The 24,058-nt window shown below is 44.9% G+C and overlaps 1 protein-coding gene across 1 annotated transcript in view; it reads left to right on the forward strand.

Moving 5' to 3' along the window:
* Window positions 1-24,058, forward strand: part of LOC147729340 (astacin-like metalloendopeptidase) — a 173,144-nt gene that overhangs the window by 85,990 nt on the left and 63,096 nt on the right. Inside the window, exon 7 of the mRNA XM_086959830.1 lies at window positions 17,473-17,651. Coding sequence (XP_086815956.1) covers window positions 17,473-17,651 — 179 coding nt within the window. The remainder of the gene's footprint in view (window positions 1-17,472; window positions 17,652-24,058) is intronic.

Here is a 24,058-nt window from a genome sequence, read left to right on the forward strand (position 1 = left end):
GATCCTCAGCAGAACAACGGCACTCCAAACACCACAATTTGCTCAAACAAGACATCTTAATAGAAGACATGTTCACTATTAGTACCAGACGGAGAACTCACAAATTTACCCCCTTCTCTTTTTTTTTTTTAGGTCTCGCTTAGGCAGCACCCATGCGCTGTTCCAGGAGGGACTTTAGCCATCGGTCTGCTCCTTTTTAAGCAGACTTGTGCTTGTGGTGGCATCCACCTTGTGGGACCAAGCAGCGGTGCGCCTGCTAATTGGAAACATATGGCTCTCGCACCACCGCTGCTCGCTCGCGCAAGGCAGAGGCCAGCACAAGTACGAGTGTGCTTGAAAACAGCTGTGTGCGGCAACTGTGGTCTTTTGCTTTGGGGCAATTACTGCAGCGAAAACAGGTTTTTGGGGCTGCTACAAACTATCAATATGAATGGCGGCGGGTTGTTGCAATGGATAATTATATGAACATCATGAGCCAATTAAATTGTTGAAGTATAAGTAGGTTCAGCACGAAAAAATACTGCACATAGTAAAGCTGAAATGATCATTGTGAAATTCTGAATGGCACAAGCGAAAGAGGACTTTTTTTTCGAACTTGAAGAGACCTCTGAATAATTTCAACTCTTTTATGTTCACAATTCTCAATATCCCGCTTTAAGATGGATATTGGGTGGTGGGGTGATTGTCTCTTTTTCATGTCTATGCCAGGTGCTCTCTGTATCTTCACATAATCAGCGTTGTTTGGGCAACTGGACAGCACGAGCTCAGCGGTTGAGAGCTCTTTCGATTCCCGCCCAAATCAAGCTTTACCACATCTGAGACGGATAGAGTGATTAAGGAGAGGCAGGGCTTGTGGGTTCTTTCATGGACAATGTAGTCTGCATGCAAACACTGGGAACGTGTCAAAGCCAAAATATAGTTGCAGTGAATTAACTGCATTGGAGCATGGGGAAGTTGGTGTTGTTGTTTTGTGCTAAGGCACACGGAGAGTTGAGAATGATTGTTGAGCTTACTTCTCAACTCAATAACTTGTCGAGTAAGGTGAAATCATTATTAGATTTTTGTGGTGATTGTCATCAAATGAGATTTACTTTTTTAAGTGACGCCGTTTTCCATTGTAATGTTTTTTTGTATGGTGTTGTTTTCCATATAATGTTAAGTAATATTTTGGGCATTGAACACATTGGATGAGGTTAGGGAGAGGTAGTTGGCGTGAAAGGACGTTCGGATAAAGATTAAATAACGACCAGGCATCAAATGCCGAGACTGTTATCATGAGATTATGGTCTTGAGGTAATTGGAATTTTTATGGTCAAGAATGTCCCCTAACGTGTACCCCACCGTCTCCATGTACGTGCTTAAAGTGCATGTAACTTCCCTCCTCGACCAGCTATGAAGACGCAAATACATTTGCGTCCAACGTTAACAAGTCCTCTTTCAGATCCACCATGAATGGATCGATAATTCAGTTCCTAAGTATGCCTTGCCACCGTCTTTACCTGGTGCACTTTCACGGTTTCCTAGCCCTGCAGAGCTAGGCCCTGATTTCTGCCATCGAGCCCTTTCTGCTCTCTGCCTCCTGAAAGCTGCAACGTGGGATTCATCCCTGACCTCTGTCCTACTCCCTGCGTGGCGAGCGGTGCCCGGCTCGGCCTGCTTGCCTGCCAAAGACAGTATTTTGCCTTCAAGTTATCAGTATAGCCGAGCTCAGCTCCTCGAAAACACATTCCAGTCTAGCAGAGTAGATAAACAATCCCCCGGCTGCAGAGCAAAGGGCCCGGCCTTTCTGTCTCCATGCAAGTAATTCATTGCTCCCGTTACCATGGTAGGCCCATGGCCCCTCGCATTACACGTAGACACGTAGTCACATATGCACGCATTAATAAATCAGTATAGAATAAGCCTCTGCCCGAGAGACTTTTCCCTTCTAGATAATACAGTTCTCCAAACACAAGATATCAGATATGATTTAGGAACGAGTCGATCTGACATGCCAGACTTCTGTCTCTTCCTCTAGTGCTAAATGTCAAGTCCCCTGCACCCTCCAGTTCCACGTCAATCACACGTCATGCAGCTGCGCGTGCATCCAAGCCCTAGATTTCTGCTGACACTGCAAGATTCCTCTGTGTATCCACCCACTTGTGACACTTTCATGTGACGTTTCTAGCACACACCTTCGTGTACGCCCTAGTGCACGCCTTTGAATTACGCACATGTGTTCTTATCTCGTTTCTCTCAGCTGTTACGCCTTCTGTATCCATCACCACTATATGCATTGACTATATATATTGTACTCTGTTAATAAAGTATTGTCTATCCCTTCCTGAACCTTAGCGGTGAAAGGAACATGATACCATGGTTCGAACCATTCCATTCTATGGAATAAAACCCTTATAACTCAGATACCACGGACTCTGCCTCTCATTTCCGAGTGAGTTATTTTATTGAACTTTACCGCATAGAAATTCCGACGGTAAATATTTATTTACCACATTAATTTGGCGCCCGAACAGATACCCCTCCCCCACCCCACGCGCCGATAGGTGCGTCGCAGGCTTTGCCCCCTGCCACAGCCGTGACGGACAATTACGCGTACCAGCAGGATTTCCTGTATCTCCCTCAGGCCTACGGAGGTGACGGAGACTGCGATCAGCATCCAGACGAGGCGGTGAGGAGTGCGGAGGATCCCGACCAGAGCCCAGCCGAGAGAGCAAGGTCCGAGGTGTCTAGAGGCCCACCAGTTCCGACGTACCTGTGACGTCACGAGTCGAGTCCAGTCCAGTCCGGTCCAGTCCAGACGAGTTTCCGAGGCCTTCCGTTCCGTGCTTCCCGGTGAGTACCGTTGCTGGGGACGCATCTAGACGGGTGCATTACTATGTATCCGGTCAAGACGGGTTTGGGTACACAGACCCGGTCTGCACTGTTTTAGCAGTGTATCTGTACTGTTTAGCAGTATATCAAGTAATTCGTGTCTTCAACGGTTCGATTTTGTTTTCGTTATAGAATTCATGTATAGTCAATAAGTGTTCGAAATGTTTCTATGTGATTAATATCGTGGTATGAGTGACTGTTTGATCTACATTACTGGGTTTCTGTGTAAATAATTGTGTTCAAGTTCGAGTAAGTGTCAAGTGCCAAATATCAAGATGCCATTGTTCTCGAAGTTAAGACAGTTAGGAACTAGGAAAGGGATATTAGAGGAAGCGATTCCTGTCCCACCTAGGGACACTCCTGGAAATTTTATGTATCACAAACACGGCTTAGATGCCATATTATATCTAGATTTATGGGTCGATTATACTAAGAACCTAGACGAGAAATATAGATGGCCCGTTACAGGGACATGGGATGCAGATTGCATCATGAGAGTAGAAGAAGCGCTATGGAAAAAGAAGGCCAGACAATCTCAGAAAGACGCCATAGAATTGTGGCGTAAAGAATCGCATAGACGTACAGAGAAAGAATTCAGAAAAGCAGAAAAACGTAGAGAAGATTCAGATAAAGCCCGAGAAAATGAATTAGTTGAAGAAGGTATACGAGTTAAAACAGAACAAGTAGACCGACAACGAAACACTCTTGTGAATGGTATGTATCCTCTTTTGGCCGAGGGTTTACCTAAGGCCACTCCGGAAATACCGAAAGATCTGCCCGCTCCATTGGTTCCGACTAAATTACGCCAAAAGACCGCAGCAGACATTTTTCTTTCTTCCTATTTAGACGATGTAGCTCCTACATATACTACTGCACCTGCCCATGTACCCGTACCACCTGCACCTGCTGACGTCAACCCGCCCCCTGATCATCAGCCCCCAGGTCCACAACAGCAGATCCCTCCAGGTTCGCTGCCCGCACCCGCTCTCGTTGTTCCCCCCGGTATTCAACAACTGCATCCATCTAATCCTTTTGGGTCTGGCGTGGCCCAGGATCCAACCCAGCTACAGCAGGTACCGACCCTACAGCCAGGTTATGCTCAAGCCTCCGCTTCAGGAGGTGCTACAGGAGGTTATCAAACACCCCCACCGTTACACCGAGTGACAATGAGAGAGTTAGCAAAGGCTCGGACACCTAAAGGTGCACCGGCCGAACAACTTAGAAGAGAACTTACAGACTGCAGATATGACACAGTGCCTGGTACGACAGGACCCATGTTGTTAGCGTCCCTACGTTTGAGACGCGTTACAGATTATTTGATGTTACTACCAGAAATGCCAGAACATCTAGACAAATTGTATTATTTTATTAGAACAGGAGAAGGACCGGAGAGTGTTGCTGCAGCCATGTCACGTCAGAAAGTTGAGAACAAAGGTTTAATAATGCGATTTTTGGTAAATTGTTTAATAAGAGAACAAGATCAGGCAGGTTTTCCACAAAGTGAGATGAATAGACTGAATAGATGGAGCCAGAATATTGCGGATGGTAAACATGATAAGGAGAACAGTGTACATACTATGGTTAGAAAGATCCGTAAAGAAATAATAGAAATACATGCCCGCCGAGTATCAGAAGAGCAACTAGAGTCAGATGACGGGAAAACCTCAGAGGAGGAAGAACAACCAGAGACCACAGCAGAAACGTCGCAATTAGCAACTAGAGACATGATAGCATATGTACGTAAGGGAAGATGCCTTAAGAAAACAATACGTCCAGAAAGCAAAAGACTTTTTCTCTCTGCTATATCGAACCCGAGTTCACCTGAACATTTGTTTCAGGCTACCGATAAAATACTTCAAGAACGAATGGGGTACCATGTACTCAATTCCATGGATGAACAAGAACTAGTCCGGTCAGCAGTACAATGGGCTGACAATTCTAGTACATATAATGATGATGCAGTAGCACAGACATTTTTGAACCTCTCCCCTGATGAACAGAAATTAGCTGGTATATACATGATTCAGCATCTCATTACGTTGTTCAAAAGCCAACATTCTGATCCTGGTCCCCTACCTGATGTATTAATAGAACTACTCTCGAATAGATGGAGAGGCCTAGGTACTGATTTAATTAAAGAAATTCTAGAACATCGACACAAATATAGTGCCTTCCTGAAACCACAGTTTATTTCAGCTCCACCACCCCCAGAAAGAAAAATGTTTTACTTCGACAGACAGAATCCCTTACGGGAAGTACATCCGGTCAGAAAAGACGATAACACACTAGAACGTGTATTCGTATACACACCCATAACTAAAATGGAATTATTGGAAATGAAGAAAATAGTGCCCAGTCATGATAAAGACCCTGCAGGTTTTCACTGAGAAATTAAAGATATGTTACTCATGGGCGATTACACGTATTCGGATATTATGAAAATGTTAAAAGTACTGTTGCCTGCAGGAATTTACGAGAAACTAAAGGAGAAAGAATGGGAGGTGGGAGACAAAAAGATTGATTGGGCTGCATTAGAAGTCGAAGAAAATGGTCGTACCCCAGGGTTAGGCCTTGGGGATAAAGCTAAAGCATTACCAGGTTTATTAGTACAGGTTTTGCCTAGACTGTTAGCGACTAAAAAGGAAGACTGGTACGCAATCTCAGCCTGTAAGCAGAAACACGATGAAGATACTAGCGATTTTTATTCTAGATTCGAGAAATGTTTTATTATTAACAGTGGCCTGAAAACAAGTAGCGAGTCATACCCACACCTCTTTGTATCAAAATTAGTCGAGAATTCCCTGCCTCAAGTTAAGAACCGTGTTTTGAAAGTCGAAAGCACATGGCAAGCAAATACGCCTTCCCAAATGTTACAAATGTTACAGTACCACCAGAATAGAATTAGGGAAGAACAAGATCACGAACAGAGACGTATGAAAGATACGAAAATGAAAATGTTAGTTGCTCAGTCAATTCCAGCTGACGGTCAGAAAAGGGGTATGACACAGTCTAATAATACGACGGCTCCCGTTAAAGGGACATGCAACTATTGTAAACAGCCAGGTCACTATGTGAATGAATGTACAGTTCTGAAACACAACATAGCCACAGGTAAAACTAAAGAGAGACCACGTCAGCCTAGACAGGACCAGATCCAACATCAGGTCCAGCAACATATTCCACAGAACGTACAGCCTATGCCTGCTCCACAACAGACAGTACAGACAGTAGCGGTACCACATCCACAGCCCATTGCCGCGACACAGCAAGTTTCACAGCAGATGTACCAGTATGCACAGTCTGATTACCCCGATTATCAGCGATACTCATGAAACAGCCTAGAGAGGGAGGTTGGCTTGCCTCTCATTGAAGTTCCTGTAGATCAAGAGGGTCCTTATGTACATAGTCAAGTATTAGGAAAGGATAGAAAGTTTTTGATTGACACAGGGGCAAGCAGAACAACAATTAGTCACGACGAGGTTCCAGGGGTACCCCTCTCAGGCTCACAGAATGTTTCCCTTGAATTTTCAGGACAGCCTATTGTTAATGAAGTATCGAAACCTGTTCCCCTAGTAGTTGGTCCATTGTCACGTACTACAGACTTATTGCTCACGAAATCATGTCCAGAAAACTTGCTGGGTATCAAGACACTAAAAGCTCTAGGAGCAGTGATATGTTGTTCTCCGGAAGGAGTTAGACTGTTTTTGCGTGACTTTAAGGGTCACTATGTATTACGAGATTTTGATGTCAGATTGAAAAATGTACCAGACCATTTGTGGGCCCAAGGCCCAACTGATGTAGGATGTATGCACATTACACCCTATCGAGTTACACTCAAGGAAGGAGTTGTCCTACCCCGAATCCGACAATACAAGTTACCGCCTGATGCTGTAGTGGCTTTACTGAAAATAATTGACAAGCTCATTGCACAAGGAGTGGTTGTAGAAACCAACTCAAATGTCTGTAATTCCCCTATCATTCCGATTCTTAAACGTACTGACCCGAATGCACCTCCAGTTTATCGGTTGGTTATTGATTTACGAGAATTGAATAAATGCATTGTACCACAGTACCCTGTGGTTCCCGACATCTCTTCATTGTTGACCGCTATTGATTCAGAGGCGACGTTCTTTACTGTAATTGATCTCAAGAACGCCTTCTTCAGTGTCCCCATTGATCCGGAAAGCCAATATCTTTTCGGATTCTGTTTAAATGGCCGTAGCTTCAAATTTGCACGCGCACCTCAAGGATTCACAGAAAGCCCCAGCATCTATAGCCAAGCATTGAAAAGACAACTTGACAGTATTCACATGCCTGCTAACACTGCCCTACTCCAGTACGTCGATGATCTATTGATCACCGCCCGAAGTGAACCCGAATGTGAACACGCATCACTGACAGTCTTGTATTTCCTGGCCGACAAGGGACACAAGGTGTCTCCTTCAAAGCTACAATTCTGTGTTCAGCAAGTGGTGTACCTTGGGCACTTGCTGTCCAAGAGGGGGAGACAGCTTACACCTGACCGCATTCAGTTAATCACACACTTACCGCAACCCAAGACACAAAAGGAAGTGCGGGCCTTCATTGGCCTCACCTCTTACTGCAGACAATGGATTCCCCAGTACGCATTTCTAGCTAAGCCACTTATACAGTTGACAACACAGGAGGCAGCGACTTCGACTGTCCTCCCTTGGACTCAAGAACATACACAGGCTTTTGATGAATTAAAGAAAGCTTTATGTCAAGCACCAGTTTTAGCAACACCATGTTACAGCAAACCTTTTACACTTTTTGTTACAGAACGTGATGGCACAGCATTATCTGTCCTCACGCAAGACCAAGCAGGTTCACATAAGCCTTGTGCTTATTTTTCGAGTACATTAGACCCAGTAGCCCAGGCCCTGCCTGCGTGCTTAAAATCAGTTGCAGCGACAGCCCTAGCAATCAGACAAAGTGATTCCATAGTATTAGGACACCAATTGACAGTACAAGTTCCACACTCTGTGGAAGTTCTTTTAAACAGAACACAGACTCAACACTTGACTATAGCACGACTGACAGGTTATGAATTGACATTATTCCAGCCACACATAGAAATCAGACGCTGGAACATACTCAATCCTGCCACATTGTTACCCTCGAACGCAACAGATTCAGTTCCACATGACTGTATAGAGATCATTAATGCAGTAACAAAGCCCCGACGAGACTTGACAGATGTTGCACTGACCAACCCAGACCTGACACTTTACGTGGATGGTTCATGTATGAGAACAAGCACAGGAGAATTAGTGGCCGCATATGCAGTGACCACTGAAACTGAAGTTAAAGAAACACACCGTATTGATACACTGTCTGCTCAAGCTGCAGAACTCATTGCTCTGACTCGAGCCTGTATAGTAGCCAAGAACAGGAACGTTAACATATACACAGATTCACGTTATGCATTCGGAGTCGTACACGACTTCGGTGCCCTCTGGCAAGAAAGAGGTTTCTTGACCTCTCACGGAGCCAAGATCCAGCATGGTCCCCTCATTCAAGCATTGTTAGAAGCAATACATTTGCCATCAGCCATAGCTATCATGAAGTGCAAAGCACATACTAAAGTTACAGATATTATTTCCCAGTGTAACGACCTGGCCGATCGAACCGCAAAACACACAGCTCTGACTCACACACATGCAACTGATATGACAAAGACAATAGTTCCGACACCGACACATTGCATGACAGTTAAGGATCCCGCACTAGATGTAATTGACATACAGACACATGCTACTCCAGACGAAATAAAGAAATGGACTGAACTAGGAGGGATCCAGACAAACCAGGGATGGATGACGAAGGGAAAAGCCACATGGTTTCTCCCCGACTCTATGGTTCAAGTTATGATTAACACCGCACACAGTCCAGCGCACTTAGGAGAAAAAGCCATGTTAGACAGTTTACAGAATCTCTGGTACAACAAACATTTAGGAGCAGCAGCAAAACAGAAAGTGCGTACTTGCATGATCTGTTGTCAGTTCAACCCAGGTAAAAGCATTCCTGTAGAGCAAGGTGGATTTCATCCTCCCGATCACCCTTTTGAAGTCCTCCAGATGGATTATATCCAGATGGAACGATGTCGAGGATTCAAATATGTCCTCGTAGTTGTATGTGCACTTTCCCGTTGGACGGAAGCATATCCAGTCCCAGATTACACTGCTCAGACCACTGCCAAGCAGCTGGTTCGTCAATTCTTCCCACGGTACGGTTTGCCTCGTGTCGTGTACTCAGATAACGGTCAGCCATTCTCGTCCGAGCTAATGAAACAGGTATCACTCCTGCTAGGATATCAGTGGAAGTTCCACTGTGTCCGACATCCCGAGGCAGCAGGCCTCGTGGAACGCCACAATCAGACACTGAAAACACGTCTTGCTAAGATTTGTGCCGAGAAAGGGGTAGACTGGATAGTCGCCTTGCCAGTTGCGTTGTTTTATATGAGAATGGTCGCACATTCTAGAACAGGGCTATCCCCGTACGAGGTGGTCTTCGGCAGGCCACCGAATATGTGGGGGACGCCTTTGCCGAGGAAAATAGCCGATGTTGATAGTAACATGTTGACAGATTACCTTGCCTCCTTGATGTCTGCACTACAATCTTGTCGTTCACAGGTTGCCGCAGCCTTTCCGGACAACACCCAAGTAAAACCACACGACGTCCGTCCAGGGGACACTGTCATCATCCGAAATTTCGACAGGAAAAGCCCGCTGGAGCCCAGATGGAAGCAGCCAAAGTTGGTGCTACTAACTACAAGGACCGCAGTGAAGTTGGAAGGGAGGAAGGGCTGGCTCCACACAAGCCATATAAAAAAGTTTCACGGACTGTTGCCAGACTCTTCCTCCCCCTCTAAGGACTGCCCAGATTCCAGTGACTCTAAACTCCCCCTGTTAGAGAAAACTCCGTCTCAGGAGTATAAAACAAAATTGAGGTCTAGTAAGTCAGACAGTTTAATTGTTTAAGTCCTCCCCTAGGTGAAGCGGTTAGACAGGTTCCTGACATGTACAAGTTAGACCCCAATAGAGAGAGAGATAGACAGAAACAGATCAAGAAACAGAAACATTGTAAATCTCTCCGGAGCTATTTCATCATCACGTTATTGACTATGTTTTTTCTGAGTCTTATGGTTATTGGCATAAGTGTATTATTGCATATGTTCTTTCCTATTGCACACTCTACTCTTAATAACACTGCAGAGCACAAGTTCAGTGAACTGCCTCCACACGACTTGTCTTACCGACTTGCGCTGCGCAACAATACTTTCATCAGTATGTTACATCACTCCCATCAGACTAGTAATGCTACTAATTGTTGGATATGTGGCCGACTCCCCCCCTATCAGAAACACAAGGGAGCTCTGCCCCTCTTCCCGTATCCGTTTACGCATAATGGTTCCTGTGGTGCCTGGTTTAGCTTAATTAATTCTGTAGACACTGATTCCATAGTTTACCAAGGCAATTGGGTATGGGGAAATCTGAACACAGTTATGCAAAAGGCATGTTTCCCTGACAAGGAGGGTCTCCCACAAAGGACAGGGACCGATCTAGAAAACGAAGTATATGGATTAGGTAATTATACACTTAACCTCATGATTCTGATGTACTGTCTGAAACCAAACCAGACTTGCCCTCTATGTCAGTGTTACCAGTCAAAGGTGAATTTGTGTCAGAAAGAGTGGTTCAGTACCCCTAGGTCATAGTGAATGCACTACTATAATTGAATTCAGTGATAAAGGCAAGTCCACATTCAAAGCTTCCCGTCATTCCTATTTCATTTGTGGTCATACAGCCTATATACGTTTACCCCTAGATTGGGATGGTACTTGTTACATTGCATTCCTACTGCCCCCTGTTTTTCTAGCTCCTCCTGATTACCATAGAAATCCTCAGCTTATACATACTAGACACAAAAGGGAACTCCCAATTGTCGATCAGACTGAAACAACATGGGAACAATATACAGATTTCAATAGAGGATTCTTTTTCTTTTTAGGACCTGTCTCGAATAGTAAATTGATACGAAAATTGACCAGAACCCTTGAAGCAGTAGTGAATGAAACTACTTCCGCCCTAGGTAACTTAACGGAGGAACAGTCTGCTATAAGACTTGTTGTTCTTCAGAATCGTCTCGTCCTTGACGTCATCCTGGCCGATAGGGGCGGGGCTTGTAGAGTCATCGGATCGAGTTGCTGTGTTTTCATTCCAGAAAATGCACCGTCAGTATATAGAGCCATATCCCGTTTTCATAAGATCGCTAATCAGATTCATCAGAATCCAGGCACCTGGACTTGGTCCGGTTGGTTCTGGAGTACGATAACAGCCTGGGGATGGAAGCTACTTTCTTTCCTAGGGATTATATTGGCCATAGTATTCAGTTGTTGTCTCTGCATTCAATGTGGGCCAGCGATATGTGGCTTGTGTGCCACAGCCTGCATCCCCCGTTCAAGTTCACGCTCTACATCCCGCCTGAGAAAGGATGAGCAAATGATGTTATATGAACAGATAGATGGATTAATGAAGATCGATATATCATGAAGGGTCCGTAGGGGACAAGGAGGGAATGAGGTAATTGGAATTTTTATGATCAAGAATGTCCCCTAACGTGTACCCCACCGTCTCCATGTACGTGCTTAAAGTGCATGTAACTTCCCTCCTCGACCAGCTATGAAGACGCAAATACATTTGCGTCCAACATTAACAAGTCCTCTTTCAGATCCACCATGAATGGATCGATAATTCAGTTCCTAAGTATTCCTTGCCACCGTCTTTACCTGGTGCACTTTCACGGTTTCCTAGCCCTGCAGACCTAGGCCCTGATTTCTGCCATCGAGCCCTTTCTGCTCTCTGCCTCCTGAAAGCTGCAACGTGGGATACATCCCTGACCTCTGTCCTACTCCCTGCGTGGCGAGCGGTGCCCGGCTCGGCCTGCTTGCCTGCCAAAGACAGTATTTTGCCTTCAAGTTATCAGTATAGCCGAGCTCAGCTCCTCGAAAACACATTCCAGTCTAGCAGAGTAGATAAACAATCCCCCGGCTGCAGAGCAAAGGGCCCGGCCTTTCTGTCTCCATGCAAGTTATTCATTGCTCCCGTTACCATGGTAGGCCCATGGCCCCTCGCATTACACGTAGACACGTAGTCACATATGCACGCATTAATAATCAGTATAGAATAAGCCTCTGCCCGAGAGACTTTTCCCTTCTAGATAATACAGTTCTCCAAACACAAGATATCAGATATGATTTAGGAACGAGTCGATCTGACATGCCAGACTTCTGTCTCTTCCTCTAGTGCTAAATGTCAAGTCCCCTGCACCCTCCAGTTCCACGTCAATCACACGTCATGTAGCTGCGCGTGCATCCAAGCCCTAGATTTCTGCTGACACTGCAAGATTCCTCTGTGTATCCACCCACTTGTGACACTTTCATGTGACGTTTCTAGCACACACCTCCGTGTACGCCCTAGTGCACGCCTTTGAATTACGCACATGTGTTCTTATCTCGTTTCTCTCAGCTGTTACGCCTTCTGTATCCATCACCACTATATGCATTGACTATATATATTGTACTCTGTTAATAAAGTATTGTCTATCCCTTCCTGAACCTTAGCGGTGAAAGGAACATGATACCATGGTTCGAACCATTCCATTTTATGGAATAAAACCCTTATAACTCAGATACCACGGACTCTGCCTCTCATTTCCGAGTGAGTTATTTTATTGAACTTTACCGCATAGAAATTCCGACGGTAAATATTTATTTATTACTTTACTGAGGAGATTGCTCCATCCTCATGTGGTGGGTGCTGGGTACCTTCACTAAAAGACAGGTTTGAATTTAAGACAATGTATGGGTTATTTAACTATTTTGTGTCTCTTTAGTTCTAGACCAACTTCTTCTGACAATTGAACATTTTTAGAGGGAGTGGGGACCACTGCTACTCTAAACTGCACTAGTAGCCTGACTTACACTTCCTCCTATTGCTCTGGTCAGTGGGCCCGATTCACAGAACTAACTGAAGACAAAATCCTTAACTTACTACTTTTGTATTAATGCACCACTAAAGAGATTTCATGTTTTTTAAAATTTGTTTAAAGTTCTTTATTTGCATTAGTGTAATTAAAGCGATGTTCACCATGCTCTCAATATTATAATCAAATTAGCAAAGTTGGTGAAGACAGACACGCCCTGACTGATACCCAATGCTGCAATGTGCTCCAACGATGTGGAAGTTTGCAAATGGTAGCACTCAGAAGCAGATGGAACGCAGAAGTTGCCAGCACTTCTCCATAAAGAACCTTAGGAGACATTCAAGGTCTCCGATGAAAGCACTGGTTTCACATGCTCCTGCTTTTGATTGCCAGATTTGAATTAGGGGGAGCCATCCAAATCGTGTGAGAGCACATGTGTCATTTAACCAAGCTAGGCCTAGAGGGTCCAAAAATTGTCAGACCTCTTCCTCGGGGGGTGACCTTGCTTTTAGTAAAATTATAAGTAGGTGACTGGTATGTGTGTGAACTGGTAAATAGCCTCATCTGCCAGCTCACAAGCAAGTAAGTAGTAAACAATTGACCATAAAGTAAACTTGCTCTATCTGTCCATCTATCAGCAAAGCAACACAAAATGTTTCAAATATATGATTTAGTATTTAAACAAGCATTTACAATGCAATGGTCTCGGCATTATTAAGGGTAGAGCTATTCGCATTGCTCATGACATTTTTATTCATTTTCTTTTAAAACATAAATAAAGGGTTTTGTCATTTACAATGGCAATAGGTGAGCATTAGACAATAGTAGAGAGTATCCCCGGACACAGAGCCACGCACGCACACACAGACAGAGCCATGCACACACACACAGACAGACAGCTCTGTCTGTGTGTGTGTGCGTGGTTCTGTCTGTGTGTGTGTGTGTGCATGTGGCTCTGACAGCTCTGTCTGTATGTGTGTGTGCGTGGCTCTGTCTGTGTGTGCGTGGCTCTGTCTGTGTGTGTGGGGCTCTGTCTGTGTGTGTGTGTGTGCGCGACTCTGTGTGTGTGTGCGTGGCTCTGTGTCCGTGAATACTCTCTACTACTCTCTAATCGTCACCTATTGTCATTGTAAATGACAATACCATTTATTTATGTTTTTAAAAAAAATGAAAAAAAATGTCATGAGCAATGCCATAAGCTCTACCATTAATAATGCTGAGACCATTGCATTGTAAATGCTTGTTAAAATGTATTTCATGCTATAAACTGTATCATTCATTTTGCACATTTTCAATGAGGAAACAATTCTCACTGACTTCCATGGCAAAGGCTGGGCTCACTCACTTTTCTCCGATATTCAATGCCATTCAAAATGCGAAGCATTTTATTTTCCTGGCTACTGTTTTGGTGGTTCTAGATCATGCCAATTTGCCAAATTTCTAACTCTAAGCTCCGAGCAAGGGTCAGTAAACAAGGCTGGCAATTTAGGGAACTCAATATGGCGGTACCTTTTTTCCCCCCCTCTGCGCATTCCCATAATCGCACTACATTCTTGTTGAGAAGAACATCATGAGAAAAAAAACGCTGAAAGGGCCTGACACTGCGAGAGAGGGATAGAGGGGCAGAGATGGAGGAATGAGGGCAGAAAAACAGAGCAGAAGAGATGTCGGAGGGCCAGACGCTCCTAGGGAGAGAGGGTAGAGTGGGCAGGCGGGCGGGCACTCTGTGATCAGTCAAAATGAAGGTTGGAGAGAATAGGATCCAATTGATGTCCAGCAGAATGAGTGGACCCAAAATTACTCAACGAAAGATTAAGAACTTCAAGATCAGATAAGAAGTGCTTGCTGGAAGTGCATAAAGGATCTTCATGGTGCAAGTTAAGATCACCTAAAATGGTGAAATTTGCCGCCCTGAGAAGTAGGGGAGCTATAGTCTCAGCGAATGAAGACGTCCAGATGTTAGCATTGCCGGGAGGGCGATAAACCAGAAGGCCCGACAGAGTGAGTTGGAGATTAATTGCTAATTTAAAAGAGGCAGCTTGGCATCCGGAGAGGGGAAAGGCTTTGAACTTACAGATGTAGCTAGATTTGAAAATTATAGCGATGCCCCCCCCTTTTACGGAGTCTCTGTCCTGCCTCACTATAACGTAGTTGTTAGGAACTGCCATGGCAATGTCCGGACCAGAGCATTCATGAAGCCAAGTTTCAGTGAGAAATATGGCATCAGGATACTCATAAACGATGAAGTCGTAAATATTTTGTTTATGTTTCGGGAGGGACCTGCAATTAATGCTCCAAAACTGGAGTGGAGGGCAGGTAAAAGGAGTTTTTACGTCCCTCCGTCTACCTCGTGTTCTAGTATAAATCATTGCTTTGCATCTGGACATTTTGCCAGTAGAGAAATTACAGCCAGGGCATTTAAAATTATGAGTCGGTAGGATACAGGAAGTGCAATCAGCGTATATGGGAGGCCGTAAGAATTTTAAAACCTCACCGGTATAAGTATGGAACCCGGAAGACACGCAGCAGGCTGCCGAGCCTACTATAGGAGTCATGGCCCCTGGGCACATCCCGGCGCGGACGGGCGCAGACGGGCTGAACTCAGGCGTAACTCCGGCAGAAATCCGGCGTCCCCGCTGTGCGTATCCGCAGCGCGTCTGCATGACCTCCTTATATAGAGGTCTAGCGTCCTTATGACATCTAGACCGCAAAACGAGATGGTGCCGCCAGGCGTTCTACTCTCACCCAATATGGCCGCCAAAGTGCGAGCAACCGGGACAAGGACCAACAAAACGCGGTGCTTTTACAGATTATAGTGCAGGCAAGTGGGCATCGGTTTAAAATCAGGGGAGAAGGCTAAAACAAAAGTAAATTAGATACAAAACGGGAGATATTTAAAAAAGCATGAGAAAAAGCATGAGAAGCTGGCAGGACAACAATAGTGAACGCAGCGCGCTCTAAGCCGGTCTTCCAAGATATTGGTCAACTAGTAGGGCCAGACCCCTAATTTACCCTCCTTATATAGAGGTCTAGCGTCCTTATGACGTCTAGAACGTCAAAACGAGATGGCGCCGCCAGGCGTCTACTCTCACCCAATATGGCCGTCAAAATGCGAGCAAGTGGGACAAGGACCCGCAAAACGCGGTGCTTTTACAGATTATAGTGCAGGCAAGTGGGCATCGGTTTAAAATCAGGGGAGAAGGCTAAAACAAAAGTAAATTAGATACAAAACGGGAGATATTTAAAAAAGCATGAGAAAAAGCATGAGAAGCTGGCAGGACAACAATAGTGAACGCAGCGCGCTCTAAGCCGGTCTTCCAAGATATTGGTCAACTAGTAGGGCCAGACCCCTAATTTACCCTCCTTATATAGAGGTCTAGCGTCCTTATGACATCTAGACCGTCAAAACGAGATGGCGCCGCCAGGCGTCCTACTCTCACCCAATATGGCCGCCAAAGTGCGAGCAACCGGGACAAGGACCCGCAAAATGCAGTGCTTTTACAGATTATAGTGCAGGCAAGTGGGCATCGGTTTAAAATCAGGGGAGAAGGCTAAAACAAAAGTAAATTAGATACAAAACGAGAGATATTTAAAAAAGCATGAGAAGCTGGCAGGACAACAATAGTGAACGCAGCGCGCTCTAAGCCGGTCTTCCAAGATATTGGTCAACTAGTAGGTTCGCATTCCACTTTCTTGATATATGGTTTGGTCTCACCTAGAAGACCAGTGTATATTTGTGCAACTTGCATTATTATTGAACAGTATTCTTGTGTATTGCGTTGATATCTCTTGGTAAGAGATATACCATTGTGTTCGTGAGCGTTGTGTAATAAATGGACTTATTATTTTTATATAAACACTGTGTGGTTCTTTTTAATTTAATGTTACACCATTGATTAAAGCTGGTAAAAGAAGCTGCTTTTCACTCCTTCAAGATAAGCCTGAAGGCTGCGCTCGATGGCTACTACTTAGAGAGCTTTCTATGGTTATCAAAGACCAATAAAATCACCATAAGGGTTGCGTAGATTTGTGCAAGGTGCACCACTTGCGTAAGTGTGCACCATACAATGTGAATCCTGAAAACTATACAAGCTGTAAAACTACTCCTACTGGTAAGTAACCATTTTATTACACTCTTCTCAATTTACAATGTTTGTTCAGTTTTCCAGCTTCTAGAAGCACGTGTTCTTCTATTTTTTTATGTGTTGGGTTTCTTCAGTCACGTGATTTTGCAGAGTTTTTCCTGACACTGTTTAAAACATCTAATTAAAGAATCTTGAAGTTTGGGGGTAAACCTTTACAACGTTATATCACCTTTAAAAGATTTGTACTTTTAATAGTCTCAGAACCAATAGCCCCACAGCCCCTCTCCCCTTTATCATGTTTCACATCTAATTTTTTAGATTTATCTACATATCCTGCTTTCCCTTAACCGCCGCCCCATACTACTACATGGTTTGAGCAGCTCATTAGTACATTGCAGTTGAGCAATAATAACAGCAAATACTACAACACTCAGTTTGTGTTCTGTGGTGAAGAAGAGATCAGCTTTACTTCTGAATGACTACAGTCCTTAAGTTTATTGTCTTTCATTAGCTGCTGGTCCTACATTGGGAAGATTGGCGGGGCTCAGTATCTCTCGTTGGATGAAGGAAGTTGCATGTTGAAAGGCGTCATACAGCACGAGATTGAGCAGTCCTTGGGCTTCTGCCATGAGCACACAAGACCGGACCGTGACCAATATGTGGACATCCTGTGGCACAACATAGCTGAGGGTATGTATTTAATCTAATGTAATCTTCTGTTTCATTGGAGGGAATGCTTTTGTTACATTGAGAATTTGCTGCTTTTCAAAATATGAAGGGGATCCAGGAAGCAAAGATGGGAAGGTGTCCAGTATATAGCAGTTTATATGTTTTTAACCGTGAGAGGCTGGCCTGGTATATGATGTCCACTAATGTTAGTGGGCACCTTAACCCCTTCGAAGCTAATGACGAGCTGGGCTCGTCATGGCGCTTACCTGCCGTGCGCGGATGACAAGGCCAGCGAGAAAAAAGGACACAGACTAATACATGGATAATGACCACTTCTATAGGAATCAAGCATCATGTTATATTGCACGTTGAGCTAATGAGCAAGTGTGAAATTCACCCATTGATCTCATCGATATTACAATATGAGACATACTAGTATATCGTTCAATAACTCCTTCTTACCATGATAGTAGGAGTAGAAGGCTCCACCCCGCCTGGCAACGGCTCAGGGGTCGAGGGAAGCACCGCACTAATATAGGAAGCAAAAAACAAACATGCTCGTATGTTAATGCCTCTCGGTCTTATATGGATATTAGAACACATAGCAGGTATCATGGCTGGTATAATATGGCCATATGAGAGGTTTCTTTGCAGCACAGTATCGATTGTCTATTATGAATGGGGATTTTGTCTTTCTAGTAAAGAAGACATTAAGCTAGTCGATGGTATGTTCGTTGAGAACGGGGGTTGTCTCCAGAGGAGAGAAAGAGCAGCGTCTCCGATGTTACATGGCGCTTTCGACTATTAAGGAACAAGTGTCAGTCTTGCGAGTCAAATAATATGCAATTCTATCTACCATACGCAATAAAATAAGAGTGCCAGCATTGTACTAAAAGGACGAAGTTCTCGTGTGCAGCTTACCTCTCCGTCGGTACTCCGTTGCCTCCGTCTGAGCCAGTTGGGGAGGTATCGGAGCAGGCGTGAGAGATGACTTTAAGATGTCCAACAATTGGACGCACGCTGTCACCTGATTGTCTAAACCAATGGGAGTGCAGTTGGTATAAGGTGGCAGAGTAGACGTTTGAACCGCCTTCTCAATAGGCGGATTATTCATCACGTGTTCTGTGATGCTCGTGCCATATTGGACCATTGGGCTGTTGCTATTGCTGCTAAGCAACAAAGCAGGATTTCGTGTTTACAACCACGATTCAGATAGAATCAAACCAGGAGCGACCCTCGGAGTTAACATCAAATGGACGCTGGCGGTCACTCAGAGCATAATTAGGATGAGTTGCCCGGGTGTGTGGGAAAACCGCCATGGTCATCACGTGATCAATGTAAACAGTTCCTTCTTGCATCAGCATTTTGTTGATATACATGCTGAGCAATAATATGAAATGCCTCATGGTGTAAGCGTAGGCACTTGATGAAAGCTAGTCAAGAGGAATCTTGATGTATGAACTCAATGAAAGGCTATTCATTAAAGGCTTCGCGCATGCCATCAGTATGCAAATCCTTTTCCTTCGGTTCTTACAGAGAGTACTTTAGATACAGCCTATTGCTGATGCCTCTCGATGTTTCTAAGGCAGACTTTCAGAGTGAGTGATTTGGTTGTCCCAACCTATAGACCTCTATACAATCATACTGAGAGGTGAGTAAGAGGAGTGGTTGGTGTGTAGAGTTTACAGAGTGGACCAAGGAATGTCGTCATTCAAACCATTTTTGTTAGTCTTCAGTTTGAACACCCACTTCTGTTCTTTACGGAGCAGAAGATTGGTGAAGTCTGTTACATGGGGAGGAATGTAAGGTTGTTCAAGCACTGTCCAAGTGAAGGCAGTAGGGTCATGCTTTTTGCCCAGAAAATGTGTGGTTAATTTTGTTGCCTGTCTCTTACACCGGATTGTGCTTTTGTGCTCTGAGATACGTAGTTTGATTTTTCGAGTTGTCATACCTACGTACTGTAGGCCGCATGGGCAAGTGATCAGGTAAACCAATTTCTCACTATTACAATTAGTGAATCTGACCTGTCTCCACGGTCTGTCTGTGCCAATGTCAATCTCAGTAGATCTAGTAGTTTGTGGGCAGGCCTGACAGGATCCACATGGATGATGTCCTACAACTGGTGGAAGGTCCCAGATGGTACCTAGAGCCCTAGGCATCCTCATCTGGGGTCTGGTATGGACGATGCGATCTCTCAAATTTGTCCCACGTTTAAAAGAGAACAGTGGTGGCTCAATTTCTCTTTGTCCGGTGTTTAATATGGACCAGTGTTTTTTCACAATTTTCTGTATCTTATTTGATAATGTACCAAAGGTTGTTACGCAGGTCAGTCTGTCGGATGCAGCTTTAGGTAGTGACGGTTCTAACAAGGCTTGTCTGTTATTATTGCTTGCCCGTTTCATCGATTGTTTTACCAATTTGGGAGGATATTTCCTGTCATGTAATTGATGTTGTAGAGTTTTTGCATGTTTTACATAGCATTCTTTGGTAGAACAATTTCTCTGCACCCTCAGGAATTGCCCATACGGTAGATTCTGTCTGAGGGACTTTGGATGGTGGCTGTCGTAGCATAGCAAGGAATTCTTTGCCATTGGCTTTCTGTATAATTCTGATTGCAGGCCATTGGGTGTGACAAAAATCCTTAGGTCTAGAAAGGCAATCTCAGTTTTGCTTGCCTCTATTGTGAAGCGAAGAAAGTTGTTCCTGTTGTTAAGCCAGTCAAGAAAAGACATCAGAGTTTCGTGAGTTCCTCGCCACACAACTAGTATATCATCAATATACCGTTTCCATAACCTTATACAGGTAACGAATGGATTGGTATCAATAAGGACATGCTCTTGTTCGAAGTTGTGTACATACAAATTAGCCAAGCTGGGAGCAAAAATGCTTCCCATGCTTGTTCCGGAAGTTTGTAAATAGATAGTCTCTTCGAATTTGAAGAAATTTATCTTCATGGCCAGAGTGGCACAGGCCATGATGAAGCTCACAGGAGTGATGCTGTCTAGATCACGAGCCGACAAGAGAGCAAAGATGACATCCAGAGTCTCATCTTGTGGTATGGATGTATAAAGTGATTCTACATCGAGAGATACTAGATGGTCATTGATTGCATCAAATTCTATGTCCGGAAGGATGCGTAGCACATCTGTTGTGTCCTTAAGATATGTAGGCATTTCCTGCACCATAGGGCGCAGGAAATGATCGACAAAGGTGGAAAGAGGTTCTAGTATAGAACCAATGCCCGAAATTATGGGGTGACCTGGTGGTGGCCTTTGTGTCTTGTGTACCTTAGGAAGGCAATAAAAATAAGGCATAACTGGATGCTCTGTAATCTGAAAGGCTGCTTCTTCCGAGTGACCCACCCTTCAGTGAGTGCTTCTTTCTGGACAAAAAGCATGACCCTACTGCCTTCACTTGGACAGTGCTTGAACAACCTTACATTCCTCCCCATGTAACAGACTTCACCAATCTTCTGCTCCGTAAAGAACAGAAGTGGGTGTTCAAACTGAAGACTAACAAAAATGGTTTGAATGACGACATTCCTTGGTCCACTCTGTAAACTCTACACACCAACCACTCCTCTTACTCACCTCTCAGTATAATTGTATAGAGGTCTATAGGTTGGGACAACCAAATCACTCACTCTGAAAGTCTGCCTTAGAAACATCGAGAGGCATCAGCAATAGGCTGTATCTAAAGTACTCTCTGTAAGAACCGAAGGAAAAGGATTTGCATACTGATGACATGCGCGAAGCCTTTAATGAATAGCCTTTCATTGAGTTCATACATCAAGATTCCTCTTGACTAGCTTTCATCAAGTGCCTACGCTTACACCATGAGGCATTTCATATTATTGCTCAGCATGTATATCAACAAAATGCTGATGCAAGAAGGAACTGTTTACATTGATCACGTGATGACCATGGCGGTTTTCCCACACACCCGGCCAACTCATCCTAATTATGCTCTGAGTGACCGCCAGCGTCCATTTGATGTTTACTCCGAGGGTCGCTCCTGGTTTGATTCTATCTGAATCGTGGTTGTAAACACGAAATCCTGCTTCGTTGCTTAGCAGCAATAGCAACAGCCCAATGGTCCAATATGGCACGAGCATCACAGAACACGTGATGAATAATCCGCCTATTGAGAAGGCGGTTCAAACGTCTACTCAGCCACCTTATACCAACTGCACTCCCATTGGTTTAGACAATCAGGTGACCGCGTGCGTCCAATTGTTGGACATCTTAAAGGCATCTCTCCCCCCGGCTCCGATACCTCCCCAACTGGATCAGATGGAGGCAACGGAGTACCGACGGAGAGGTAAGCTGCACACGAGAACTACGTCCTTTTAGTACAATGCTGGCGCTCTTATTTTATTGCGTATGGTAGATGGAATTGCATATTATTAGACTCGCAAGACTGACACTTGCTCCTTAATAGTCGAAAGCGCCATGTAACATCAGAGACGCTGCTCTTTCTCTCCTCTGGAGACAAACCCCGTTCTCAACGAACATACCATCGACTAGCTTAATGTCTTCTTTACTAGAAAGACAAAATCCCCATTCCTAATAGACAATCGATACTGTGCTGCAAAGAAACCTCTCATATGGCCATAATATACCAGCCATGATACCTGTTATGTGTTCTAATATCCATATAAGACCGAGAGGCATTAACATACGAGCATGTTTGTTTTTTGCTTTCTATATTAGTGCGGTGCTTCCCTCGACCCCTGAGCCGTTGCCAGGCGGGGTGGAGCCTTCTACTCCTACTATCATGGTAAGAAGGAGTTATTGAACGATATACTAGTATGTCTCATATGTTGGTGGTGAAGGCAGCTATTCCTGTGGCAGACCCTATATTTGTGGCACAGAACAAAACCTCTTTCTCTCGCCAGTGGAGCAAACTAAAACTAGAAGATTTTCACTCTCTACTTGGAAAGACTCCCCTACCTATCTTCTCGGATGTCGACGGAGGGTACGACTCTTTCTGCGCTTGGATTGAAACGGCCCTAGATTCCCTTATCCCCTTGGTTCGCTCCAAGTGCCGTACTAAGGCTCATAGCCCGTGGTATGATGAGACCTTGGCGTCTCTCAAGAGAGAGTGCAGGCAAGCGGAAAGGCAATGGAGGAAAGCCTATGATCCCGTGCGCAAATCCTGCTATCTCACTTTGTCCAAGGCATATCATAGAGCGGTCTGCCGTACGCGTGCTGCATATTATGCGCAGGAGTTCCGGAACAGCCCTAACCCCTCTAAACTTATCTTTAAGGTCCTAAAAGAGCTGACGACTAAGAGGGCCTCTGCTGCAGAAATCTGTACAGACTCTCATTGCGAGTGTCTGGCCTCTTTCTTTGTCCAAAAGGTGCATACAATCTATCGCACCTTTCCAACTGCCGTGCATCAATTGGACTTGGACGTCGGTTTAAAGGGCAATGCTCCGACTTTGGATTTGCTGGCCCCCCTTTCTGAGGAGGGTTTCGATCTATTGAGCCATAAAATTAAATCTGGCTCTCCAGCAGACCCTCTCATACCGACTCAGTTCAAAAACATGCAGGAGATATGTCGTTCTCCCTTGCTGGCCCTTATTAACACGTCTTTGACCTCAGGGATGGTGCCCACCAAGTGGAAGCAAGCGGTAGTTACTCCCATCCTAAAAAAGCCTACCCTAGATCCTGTAAAACCCGAGAACTATCGCCCCATCTCACTGCTGCCGTGGCCTGCTAAAATCACCGAAGCCCACGTGAATAGGATCCTGGCCGACCATCTTGCCAAAGCTAACATCTTGGATCCCACGCAAAATGGATTTCGTGCAGGCCACAGCACGGAGACTGCCTTGTTATACATGGTTGAACATCTGCGCTCCGTGCTGGACACCGGACGAACAGCGGCACTCTTGTTGTTAGACCTGAGTGCCGCCTTCGATACGGTGTCCCACGAGATCCTATTGCGGAGGCTAGCGGAAGCTGGGGTTAGGGGCACGGCGCTAGGGTGGTTCCGCTCCTTCCTTACCAACAGATCCTTTCAGGTTGCGATACCACCTGGCAAATCCACCTCCCACCCGCTCACCTTGGGAGTCCCACAGGGTTCATCTTTGAGCCCCACTCTTTTGAACTTATATGTGAGTCCGCTGGCTGCGGTTGTCAAACGCTGGGGCCTGACAATGGTGTCCTATGCGGATGACACGCAGCTGGCGGTCACACTAAGTGGGGACTCAGCTGTGGACGCCCTCAACTTTTGTGAGGGGCTACGTGCGGTGGCCAATTGGATGAACCTAAATTGTCTCCAATTGAACACAAAGAAGACCGAGGTGATGGTGGTGGGAAAGCAACCTGGATGGTGGAACGACAACTGGTGGCCCCCTGAGTTAGGAATGATACCTTCTCCTGCCATAGAGATAAAAAACCTCGGGGTATGGCTGGACCCTACAT

The sequence above is a fragment of the Lissotriton vulgaris genome, chromosome 2_2 (assembly GCF_964263255.1).
Source record: "Lissotriton vulgaris chromosome 2_2, aLisVul1.2, whole genome shotgun sequence".
Taxonomy (NCBI): Eukaryota; Metazoa; Chordata; class Amphibia; order Caudata; family Salamandridae; genus Lissotriton; species Lissotriton vulgaris.